At 37.5% G+C, this 13,342-nt stretch overlaps 1 protein-coding gene across 5 annotated transcripts in view; it reads left to right on the forward strand.

Annotated features, from left to right (window-relative positions):
- Window positions 1-13,342, forward strand: part of LOC131949750 (neuromedin-U receptor 2) — a 29,382-nt gene that overhangs the window by 2,795 nt on the left and 13,245 nt on the right. For all 5 annotated transcript variants that reach the window (XM_059311628.1, XM_059311631.1, XM_059311627.1 and 2 more), the window contains one exon: window positions 13,080-13,206. In XM_059311628.1, the coding sequence (XP_059167611.1) occupies window positions 13,080-13,206 (127 nt within the window). The remainder of the gene's footprint in view (window positions 1-13,079; window positions 13,207-13,342) is intronic.

Consider the following 13,342-nt stretch of genomic DNA (forward strand, 5'->3'; position numbering starts at 1 on the left):
TAAAATGTAAATACTGGTAGATCTAACTGACGGTCATGTCCCCGCGCGCTGCCGCGGCCTCAGAAGCAAGCCTGACGCAATATTTTAAGAAGGTTTCATCTATATTCTTAGACTTGTGACCTTGTTTTCTAGAACTAAGTTATTTAAATGTAAATAATGTCTGCGCTATATTTCTTGGATAATATTTGTCGGGGCATGGGTTTGCCAACACTACCGCACAGCGCATGCTGTGTGAAAGCCTTGGGTGTACGTGAATTACTCTCCATGATAGTGAGGTAAAACACACTTCGGTTACCATCCAGGTGTCAGGGGTATAGACGGGCTCGGTTTAATCATCACCCTGTCAATATTGTAGGGTGCTCTTTAAAAACGTGGGCGCCATAGTAACTTGGGGCGCCAAAGCGCCTCCTGCTGGGGGCGCTGGCGTACGTGTCTGATTCAATTTAGTGAACGACTATGATACCACATCCTATCCATATTGTATCGCACTATTTAAAGGAGTGTATTCAACATAGTGATCACGGGAAAGCCCAAGGAGCCAATTGTAGCACCTTTGCGAGTCGCAGCAGGAGGTGTCTGATTCAATTTAATGAGCGACTATAGCTACCCATTGTATCCATAGCGAATCGCACTCTTTAAAACGAACGTAGGCGCACGCACGCAAACACGTTCTCACACACACACGCACGCATGCACGCGCGCACACACACATACACGCACACATAAACACACACGGAGAAAATTGCAAAGCCCAGTTTTTACGCATCGATGACGAGTAAAATGCCGAAATTTTTCACAGCAGTTAAAAATAACTATCTAGCATACATTTTAAAGGAATTTTTCTTTAATGCAAATGTTGTCTTAGCTTATTTTTACATGTAGTCAAAGCAGAAGCGTAAACAGGTTTTCGGGTTAGGGAGAACTATGGGTAGCTACGATCAATGGGTTAGGGTTATAAAAGGGGCGGGATATCACACACACCGGGGGGGGGGGGTTGATCTTTAGCTGCCGTTAGCTCTTACATCACCCTGGGTGTGGCTGTACCACTTAGTGGATCGGCCATCTGATTGGCGACCCACCGGTCAAGCGGAGCGCGGGGTGGCCCAAGACAGCCTTCCCTGTGACCAATAGCGGAAACGCTGGCCAGGTAACAAAGGGGCTTAACCGCCCAGATCACTTAGTGGATCTGACACTGATTATCGCCCACAAAGAAGCCTGAGTTTGACCACGGGGGGAGAACGGGATCAGAGACGGTCTGTGCGTATTGACAGACTTGCTCTTTGACACTTAGGACATGACGGTAGCCAATAAATACGGACCAACGAAACCCGACGGGACAGTACGACCAGATAGTACACGAGAGACGACAGAGTAGACTCTGGTTCTGGTACAAAGTAAATCCAGACCAAATTAAGAAATCATTACGGACGAGTTTATGGTGACCAGACTTAGGGGTGAGTAAGATTGTGCGTAGCTGTCATTGTTAGTGTATGAGTTGTGAATATTTTGTACTAATGTCCGATGGTATGTTTATAGATAGGGTATAGTAGTGTAAGAATAGCTTGTGATGATTAACCTTTTTTGTGTCGATTTATTTACAGACTGTGGAGGTCTGTTGTTTTTTTTTTTAGTTTTTGGCTTTTCATTGTAAATAAAATCATCGAACCTACCATCGTGTAGAAAAAAGCGTGTTGCTGCATTCTTTCATTGGTTACATTTGGCGCTGCGAGCATGGTAAAACCCAACAAGACTAGCCTTTAACGGCATCCATTGTTCGCTGAGTCACCGGACGAGGGCAACCTAGGCCTAACTGACGAAGGCACCCAAGGCCTATCTGACGAGGGCACCCTAGGCCTACCTGACGAGGGCACCCTAGGCCTACCTGACGAGGGCACCCTAGGCCTACCTGACGAGGGCACCCTAGGCCTACCTGACGAGGGCACCCTAGGCTTAACTGACGAGGGCACCCTAGGCTTAACTGACGAGGGCACCCTAGGCCTACCTGACGAGGGCACCCTAGGCCTACCTGACGAGGGCACCCTAGGCTTAACTGACGAGGGCACCCTAGGCTTAACTGACGAGGGCACCCTAGGCCTACCTGACGAGGGCACCCTAGGCCTACCTGACGAGGGCACCCTAGGCCTACCTGACGAGGGCACCCTAGGCTTAACTGACGAGGGCACCCTAGGCCTACCTGACGAGGGCACCCTAGGCCTACCTGACGAGGGCACCCTAGGCTTAACTGACGAGGGCACCCTAGGCTTAACTGACGAGGGCACCCTAGGCCTACCTGACGAGGGCACCCTAGGCCTACCTGACGAGGGCACCCTAGGCTTAACTGACGAGGGCACCCTAGGCTTAACTGACGAGGGCACCCTAGGCCTACCTGACGAGGGCACCCTAGGCCTACCTGACGACGGCACCCTAAGCCTACCGGACGAGCGTACTGTACAAAGTTGTTCTCAGTCACGAGTTTAAGAAATCTTCAAAACTAAAACGTCATTTGAGACGAGCCATTCGGAAAACACCAAAAAATAAAATATTTAAAAAAAACTTTTTAAAAAACCACGTTTTTCTTGTGGACTAAAAAGTAGAAAATAACTATTTACATACATTTGATGACAAAAAACGTGGGTACGTTCACCATCAAATTTCCCGACCCATCTGCCCGACCCACGTTTTTTGTCATCAAATGTATGTAAATAGTTATTTTCTACTTTTTAGTCCACAAGAAAAACGTGGTTTTTTAAAAAGTTTTTTTTAAATATTTTATTTTCTCCTTTTTAGTCCGTTGCTACACATGAAAAACGTGGTTTTTAAAAAGTTTTTTATATAGTTTATTTTCTACTTTATCTAATCACTTGATTAAGTATGACTTGACTAAGTGTTTTTAAATACACGGACTAAAAAAATCTTGAGCGACCGATACGCTTTAAACAGAGAAAGGGTGTAATTTACGTTGCTGGCCTGGAGATCTACTCACGAATCACGTGATCAAATCTCCCATAAACAAACAAATAAACGCGAAGCTGAGTTAAGGAAAAACGTGTTTATGTGTATTTTAGCATGCCCAGCGTACCAACCGTGTCACCGTTAACAATGTGTTACCGTGTCCGTTCTCCTTTTTAGTCCGTTGCTACACATAAAAAACGTGGTTTTTTAAAAAGTTTTTTTTAAGTATTTTATTTTCTCCTTTTTAGTCCGTTGCTACACATGAAAAACGTGGTTTTTAAAAAAGTGTTTATAAATACACGGACTAAAAATCTTGAGCGACCAGGATTCGAACCTGATTTGTCGCGGCCACAACGCGAAGTACTAACCACTATACGATCACGGCCAGCGCGCTCACATCGATTGGGGCCGAAGTAACTGTGTCAACAGGCCTCCAGTCTTGTCGGTATCTTTAGAAATCATGTCCTCAATTTTATGGTCCTTGGGGCGTAATTAAATTAAGCTAATTACGGTCACTAATTGCTAGTTTTTATGATTGCATCTGAAATTGTTAGGCGAAAGTAGCATGCATGCCAAATTTCAGGTCTCTAGAGCAATCAGAAGTGGGCTAATTTTCGATGTCAATTTTAACAACAAACATCCAAACAAACAAACGCGAAGCTGAGTTAAGAAAAACGTTTTAAAAAAAAAAGAGAAATATAATTTATATAGAAAATATACTTCACCAGTATCCGCCTCCTGCCAGAAAATTTAATGCACACGCACCCCCAAAAATTTAAAGTACCCCCCCCCCCACCAATCAGGGGAGGAAAAAGTCTGAAAGAAACACTGATCGTATTTGTTGATCATACAGACTAAAGGTAGAGCCTACTTCTATAATTTAGACCTCGTTTCCTACTTTGGCCGATAAACCTCACTCTCGCAGACAGTGTTTCTTTCATTTATTTTTCTGGGGGTGGGGCACTTGAATTTTTGCAGAGGCAAATAAAATTATCCGGGGCGGAGGAGCCCGACACTGGTAAAAGTATAATATATTTTCTATATAAATTATATTTCGTTTTTTAGGGGGAGGGATTAGACGTTATACCGGGGGGAGGTGGGGCGGGGGGGGGGGGGGGGGGGGGTTAAATGGGCTTCGCCCCTACCCGAAGAGATGCACGAAAGAAACTCTGCAAGCAAACCACTTTTTAGATTAGACAAATGAATTAAGCGGTAATTTTATTATAGAGTATCGATGACGACATTTCTTTTGAGTTGGTGGGGGGGGGGGGGGGGGGGGCGGCTCAGACGTTCTTACGCGGGGGTGGGGCTTCGCCCCTGCCCGAAGAATTATATGAAAGAAACTCTTGACGCAAACCACTTTTAAAATTAGAAAAGAATGTTTTTTAATTCAATGTTTACTCGAGAATCAATGACGTCATATTATTGTGTGCATTGTCCCGGCTGGCTTTCGACTATTTCCAACTATATGCTCAATGTGACGTCATGTTTCGTTTTCGTTTTACTATGACAGTTTTTATTTTGCTTGTGTTTTCTCTAAAGCGTTCTTGACAGATAGTTAGATAGATACACAGACAGCGAAACTATTATTATAGAATAAATAACATGCTATTTTTCAAAAAATTATATAAATTAATTGGCAAGCGCTAAAATTATGTTTAAGCTGTCAAAAATTAAAACAAGATATCAAGTATCGGTAATTAGACGTTCTACGAGGGGGGGGGGTGCCCCTACGCAGTGATGCATGAAAGAAACTCTTTACGCAAACCACTTTTAAGATTAGACAAAATTGGCTTTTTAATTAAATGTTTACTCGAGAATCAATGAAGTCATATTACGGTGTGCACTCTCCGGCTTTAGACTATTTTCTACTATATGCTCCATGTGACGTCACGTTTCCTTTTTCAGAATTACTATGCATGTTTTTACTCTGCTTGTGTTTTCTGTTTTGTAAAAGCGTTCCTAACAGATACATAGATACATAGACAGAGAGCGAAACTATTATTATAGACGAGATAAATGGCCCGTTGAGGAAGGATATAACACACCCTAAAGCACGTCTACCCGCCATACAACGAAATATAATTTTTGTAGAAAACATATTTTTACCAGTGTCCGCCTCCTTCCAAATAATTTAGTCCACCCTCACCCCCGATAATTTCGGGGGAGGCCGACACTGGTAAAAGTATATATTTTCTATATAAATAATGTTTCGTTTGGGGGTAGGGGGGATTTGACGTTCTGCCTTGGGGGGGGGGGGGGGAATAGGTGCTTAGCCCCTAATCGAAGAGATGCATGAAAGAAACCTTGCAAGCAAACCGTTTTTAAGATTAGACACTTGAATTAGGCGGTAATGTCAGTGCTTTTATTATAATCGATGACGTCATTTCTCTTGAGGGGGGGGGGGGGGCTTAGACGTTCTACGTCCGAAGAAAAGAATTGCATAAAAAAAAAACTCTTCACGCATACCACTTTTAAGATTAGACAAAATTGTTTTTTTAATTCAATGTTTACTCGAGAATCAATGTCGTCATATTATTGTGTCCTTTTCCGGCTTTAGAAAATTTCCTACTATATGCTCCATGTGACGTCGCGTTTCGTTTTTCGAATTACTATGCATATTTTTACTCTGTGTTTTCTCTATAGTAAAAGCGTTCCTGATAGATCTTAGCTTGATACAATAGATAGTAAATAGATAGATATACTGACAGACAGCGGAACTATTATTATGGATTTTAGCTTGATACAAAAGAGTTTCGACAGTAAATTTTACAAAGTTTTGTCATGGTGTCACGCCTAAATATTGTCATCAGGCGCGGACAGCACCTCTTCCCCCGCCACGTGATGCCACTGAATTTGGTTTCTTAAAAAAATAACTGTAAGCCTGTAACATTTTTACAAAACTACGGGGTAGTAGAGCTACATAATAATATAGTATAAATACACAATCAAGACATATAAAATACAAAATATACAAAATATTTATATTATTTAAAACTATCCATCGTAAGTAGCAATTGATCTCTTTGTTTAACTCAATTGTAGCCTGACGGCTGACAAAGAGGCCCTCTGATAATTTTTGCATAGGGGCCACTTACGTCAACATTTGGGATGGTCGCAAATACTTTTCCCAAAAACTATTTTAAAACTTACTTAAGTGAGATAAATCTACAGATCTCTCGATCTACGAACCTTTTTTTTTCCATTTTTTTTCCAAAGCATGTTTGATTTGTAGGAGAAAGAGAATGCGACCTTTGCAATTGTTGAAAAACGATGGGGAAAAATAAAATACAATTATAAGTTACCCCGGTGCGTGGTCTGTCGGTATGGTAGTTCCGCCACTGGAATCAGACCTAATATCTGAAATTTCAAGTAGCCTACCTAAGTGTAACAGTACTCAAGTAATCCTGTTCACACAGAAATAAAGTGCTACTTCTGGTTCCAGAAAAATCATTCAAAAGTTGCACAAAAAACTTGCACATACTATTTAATACTTAAAATTTAGAGATAAATTTCGACCACCTAGCTGAAAGTGTACCAGCTTAAATGGATGGAACAGGAAAAATAAGAAATACAATTCCTGTTACCGGGTATCACTTAAACTAACCTACATATTCGATACAATTGTTTAATTTTGTCAACACAAATAAAAAGTAGTTTTTTTTCCGACTTAGAAAAGAGTAAAACTTCGAGATTTGTGTAAAACTCGATTTCTTTTTTTCACACTATTACATTACCTTCTGTGTACTCCGTATACGAGAAAGTAATACAAGCTTGCCGTTACCTTGATATCTCGTTCTTTTGTCTTTTGACGTCATAATGTATCAAAACTAAAGAGCGAAATTTCTTACACCCCCTTAGGCAATAAGGCATCGCAGCTTGTAGTGAGAGTAACCTACCTAATACAAATGTATCCATCGACTGCATTTAAACAATCTATCCTTATTTCCAAAATGACGATTATACTAAATCTCTATTTATGGACATTTAAATTGTTTTTATAAAGACTGGTAAATGAAATAAGTTTCTCAGTAAGTTGGAGCTATGAAAAAGTGTTTTCCTGGTGGTGGAAAGCATCGCACGCTCTGCTGTCTCACACAATGCGCCAAGCAGACAGGCATACATTTATACAACGCCCCACGCCACCACTAGAATATTAGAAACGGCAAAATGGTTTTGGGTAACTATTCCACTTAAACGGCTGGTATCCATGCAGTTTCTTATTACTAAATGATCTTAGCCAGGCAAGTATTTATAATATATATTTATTATATATATATATATATATATATATATATATATATATATATATATATATATATATATATATATATATATATATATATATATATATATACACACACACACATATATATATATATATAATATCGGTTTTTGGTGCCTTTTCCTTACAGGGCCACACCTCCTCTTAAAAGATAACCCGAGACCCATCACAATTCACGTTCACATGAGTTTGACTTAACTATTGATCGTAAATTATTTTTACAATGATATGTCATTAAATATAAAATATTCATTAAATGTATACAAAATTGATACAAAATAAATATGAGTTTATTGACTTAATAAAGTTTAATGTTGAATAATGCGGATAGGCTATACGTTAAATATAATTTTGCGACGGTGCTAGTCTTTCATACATTGCTTTATGAGAAAAACTCGCCGTGTGACAAAACTAGGGCGAAAATTCTCCATCGATTAATTTCTTATTCTTCACGAGGGACATAAATATTTCCCGAGACTAAGTGTGCGTGGTATCAGTGCTCTTCATTTTTATTACTTTGTTATTGTTATTAACAGCTGTCACCAGTTGGTCAAAAGAATACAATTTCTATTGGAAATAAAAAAGAAAAGTAAGTAAAAGACGTACTAACAATAATAGGTAGTTCAAATTCCTGTTTTTAAATTCTTAAGAAGACTAACAGTACGTGTTCTAGTCTAAATATCTTTAAGTCCTAAGTTACATTTGAGGCTTTCGGCAACTTTTAAATTTAAATTTACTGTTTTATATCCACTAAAAATTTATTTTATTTTACATAGTACACAAAACGTGCACACAGAACAGAGTACTAAGCTTTATTTTTGAAGAATCGTTTAAGTCGTGTATATTACACTATCACAATCAGAGTTTATTTCAGGCATCTAATCGGTGTAATAGGGAGGTGGGGGTATTGGGGGTGGGGGTGGTGGTGGTGGGGTGATGGGGGGCACAGCCGCCTAGACTGAATTAAAAATATATAATTCATTCAGAAAATATATAGCTACTAATCAGCATTCGTGGAGATTATAATTGCGCATCCCCTTCGAAGAAGTTTCAAATACTAATCGTGTTGAAAATTGTCTGAAAGAAACAATGATTGCAACATCCAAGTGCAAAATGAATTTTATAGGATAAGTGATAAAACTTAGCTTATTCTTCCATCATTGGGTTTAATTAAGTAACAAAACTGAGCAGCAGAACACGATTTAACTCTAGTTGATAACAGAGATATGTTAAAAGATAGCTTTTATTTAACTTGTTTCCTCGTGCTTGATGCCTTTGTCTGTCTGTCGTGCTTCGTCCGTCATGGGTCTAACTTGGGAGTAAAATTTCGACCACTTCTAACGAACCAATTTTTTTCAAAAGACATCGAATTCGACTTAATTGGATGCTTGGTTTGTTTTCAAAGAATTTACTACAATTTCCAAAATGTAGTACTATTTTGTCGCGCTGTTATACCCACATTGGTTTCATTAAGTATGCAATTCTTTTTAGTCATGCGATCTTTTTATATTAAGATTTGTAGAAAATTGACATTTTTTTTGGGGGGGGGGGGGGGGGTGAAACCTGGGAGGGGCGCACTTAAATTTCTGGGCGGACACTGGTTAGAGTATATAGGCCAATTGCCTACTTTATAACATTCGAAATGATCGTTACTGCCTAAATTTGCCCAATTATTTTAAAAATACCTTTACCAGCTACTTTCTTTATATTTACTCCCTCCCACCATCAATCTCAGTAGACGTTTGCACTCCCTACGAACTAATCCCCACCGGAAATAGAAGCGGCATGAAAAACCGTTTAGTACGATTGATAGATGCGCCAACTTTCTATGCCGCTAACATCCCGACTGATGTGGGCTTCAAGCATTTACATCAACTTACACTTAAGTTGTAACGCCAATTTCTAGCTGGAACAAAAGCTGGTCACTCTCCACACACCCGCAGTTACGTCACTCTCCTGTTGATACAAATGCGGCTTTAACAGTTGAAGTTTATGGTGTGATGTAATAGGTTTAGTTAAAGATACATTTTAAGGATAGTTGCGCCTATTTTGGGGGAAAACAAATAAAACGGCAGTGATTTCCCCTAAACTTTCTCGAATAAATTACTTTCTATATATTTAGGCCTATATATATAGAATCTCGTAGAAAAAGAATTGCGCAGTAAGTGAACAGCTAACAATGTGTGTATAGTAATGCGGAATGTTAGTACTTCATAAATTCATATTCGTTTTTTGAGAAACCGGAAATAGCGTAAAGTACTATTTCCAGTAAACGGAAATTACTCAAAATTTTACAGATAGCAGAGAATTAGATCTTTTACTTCTCTGTGAAATTTCGTCTATTTATCTGAAACAGTACTTACGTTATAGGCTTTTGAAAAACCAAAAGTAGAATAAGTTCCACTTCCGGTTAACGGAAATTGCAACAACTACAAACAAATTACTGAATCTACGAACTGAAAACTCCCGTGTTGTGTACCCTAAATAAATATAACACTTTTGAATAACTCATCGCAAATAAATCTATAGCCTACTTCTTGGCTTACGTAGCTCAGCGCAAGGCATGTGCGAGGCGCATTTGTGTCACAATATCTTTCTACTTTAGCGCCTGTACATCTACTGTTTGTGTGATTCCTTCTGGATATACAGAGTTTCTTCCAGGCATCTCTTCGAACGAAATGAAATTTCTATAGAAAATATATACTATTAACAGTGTTCGGAAGAAACACTGTGGATATAGACGGTCAACCATCTACAGATCAATCTTAAATCACAATTGTAGTCTTTCCTTGAGTTGTCTAGCTCAATTCAGCCATCCATCTTATTTACGGGAGACCTATTAACTTAGGGGTTTAAGATGTCTAGAAATAGAAACGTTGGGTAATTGTTCACCTAAAGTTTGCCCCGTAGAATACGATTCTGCTTATCTGGAATATTTTCCAAATGTATCTTATATAATAGATATACCTACATAACAAACATATACTTAAATATCTCTAGTAAATATAGTTAAAACAATATAAAAACACGGCAGATAAGAGTAAAACTGCCTCCAAAGGTGATTAAGCAAACTTCAAATAAAGAATAACTCAGAGGCGTATCCAGGTTTTCGTTGTAGGGGGAGCGAAAAGAGCAAAAACAGGCGCCGAATTTTTAACACGTTCTATATACGTGTAATATATATATATATATATATATATATATATATATATATATATATATATATATATATATATATATATATATATATATATATATATAATTACTAGCTGTATGTCATTACTTCGTTATGGTGTAAAATAAATTGAAAGTAGCACTCTGAAGAAATAAGAAAAAACACACAATGTAGGCCGACAAAACAAAAATTGTATCAATCTAAAAAAAAAAAAAATCTACACACACTACAACCAAAAACAATGAACGTAATTCTTGTAAACAAATTTCTTACATAATAATTCCTGGGAAATTATGTAAGACAAGTGAAATGGGGAAATAATCAATCTCTTAATATAAATATGTATATATCTACACATTTAATTATAAATGTCAAAATAAATAAAATTATTTACTTTAGAATATAATCAGATTGTTTAACACTATTCGTGTTTACAAAATGTTTTTGTCTATAATCATAATTTAATATATCGTCATAATAAATCCTAAAGTAGTACAGCATAATGAAAGCTTTTAAAATCAGAGTTGGTATAAAACCACGTTTTTCACTATAATAGAAGAACATTCGGAATAAAAGCCTACATTTAACTAAATATCGATTTTTAGTTCAGATCATATATTTTTAAATAACTACTGCTTCTTTGTGTTCTTTAAAAATCATTTTTTAACAAAGTGATAGCTATGGGTTAGATCACTGTATGATCACACACCTTTTACTGGTAATTGCAAAAACAATATTCACAGAGTTTTACGTTTAAAAAGGTAATGTTATGGCGGCATGGTACTTTGGTACATCATTACGCGTTTTTCTACATGTACTTAACAGATCAGTTCGGGGTGGGTTGGGGGGGGGGGTTCAACTTCATTCACCACTGTCCGGTCCCTTTCGGTCAATAATCCAACCAAGTGTATACCTAGGTGTGACATTAATGTCGCTCTACACAATTGTGGTGGTGAGGTGTATGGGGGGGGGGGGATAACCAACTTAGAGTGAACATAGCGTCAGTTTTTATATGACTGAAACATACATATATATTACACAAATATATATTACAAAAATATATATTGCAGAAATAGATTTAAATAAGTAGCAGTGTTATTATGACAATATTTTTTTTTACAGAGGGGTCCATGGGGGAGGGGGGTTGTAACTGTTTCATATAATTTGTAATCGTAATCACAATCGCCCAAACTGTAAGACTACTACTACTTCATCGTGATGACGTTGTTGACCTTGTCAAAATTTCCCCATCACTACGCAGTTTGCTCATCAGTAAATTTAAATAGAGGTGCCACATCCGTTTCTGTATTGTAATTTAAAAAAAATAATTAATCACACGATTCAAACTGTATATATAAAGTAATTATGTGTGAAGTTTTATGTATAATATTTTCTAATTCAATTATTCGTAAGCAAATACATTATACAGTTGCCTTAAACTTAACACCCCTCTTGCCAAGTGGTACTACCCGTAGAGGTTTTTTAAACATTGCAATGCATCATAATAGTTATTTTTAGAATGGCAAACTGATGCAGCTGTTAATACGTGTTGTAAACGTAGACACTACTAGACTAGTACAATAATGCTTAATTGCTGCATGAAAAGAAATCTTGTGATTTACATAGATGTGCCGACCAAAAATATTTTTTTAACAAATATCATTGTTTAAAACTTTGAGTTTAAAAAGTTTCCAAAAAGGCGCCACTTTGCTGAAAATGGCCAGAGGGGGAGCGGCCGCTCCCCCTGCTCCCCCCCTGCGTACGCTACTGGAATAACTATAGTTGTTTATTTTACACGATCATAATTATAGTATAGTTTTTGAAACAGGTCAAACTGTGTGAATACTGTTTCTGGAATTACGAGTAATGAAGTATGTGAGCAATACAGAGATCTGACCCATACCTTATCATTATGTTAAGAATAATGTTTAAAAGATCACAAAAAGCAGTAGGCCTAGATAATTCAAAGATGTAAACGTCTGAAATACAAGACCAATAAGTTTGCTAATTTGACAAAATGCTTTAGGCTATAATTCAGAATATTCCACCTATAGTTTCTGCGCTTTTATATTAATTCCGCTTTCAGAAACTTTCTTAATGCCGTGTTGTTTTAGCATTTATGACAAAAATATAGTTAATATTCAGATTGTAGACAGCATTTTTTGTTGTTGTTGTAAAAACGAATAATAATAAGATACTGTATTGAATAGTACAGAAATTATTGATTTGGTTGAATTTGACAATTACAGTTAAATGTGTAGGCCGATACATATCTATATTTAGAGTCTTTATTTCCTCTTCTGTAGGTCAGTTGTCTTATTAAGTAGCCATCTCTACCCCTTTCAAGTGAATTAGAGGCATATATACGTTTAATGTTATATATATATATATATATATATATATATATATATATATATATATATATATATATATATATATATACACGGCGCCCTTTTCTCGACTCGCCGCTCCCCCTAACCAGAAATCCTGATGGCCCCTATCCTACGCCTCTGAATGGGTTGACGTTTATGGTGTGATGTAATGAATACGTTGAGGAGGTTTGTGTTTTAATGTTATGAGTAAGCCGAGACATACGGTGTGATGTGTGAGTAGGTTGAGGTTTATTGTGTGATGTAATGATTAAGTGAATGTATGATTACTTCACAGACGGCAGTTAATGGCGGAAACAATGATTTTTGGAAACGCTACCCTTGATGGCCAGGGAAGATGGTGCTCCAACACCACAAAAAGGGACTACGATGACTCGTTTAAACACTTTTATGACATCGCTCAGGTAAATAGGACACCCTCCATTTTGTTAAGCTGGTTTTCCGACACCCATACTTTTTCTACGCTACTAAGGTAAATATACATTAAAAACCAAACAAAGGCGTCTTAAGTTTAATGAATGCATTTACGGTAATTTAACA

The sequence above is a fragment of the Physella acuta genome, unplaced genomic scaffold, assembly GCF_028476545.2.
Source record: "Physella acuta isolate Inbredline_101_S28 unplaced genomic scaffold, ASM2847654v3 ptg000713l, whole genome shotgun sequence".
In the NCBI taxonomy this organism is placed as follows: domain Eukaryota; kingdom Metazoa; phylum Mollusca; class Gastropoda; family Physidae; genus Physella; species Physella acuta.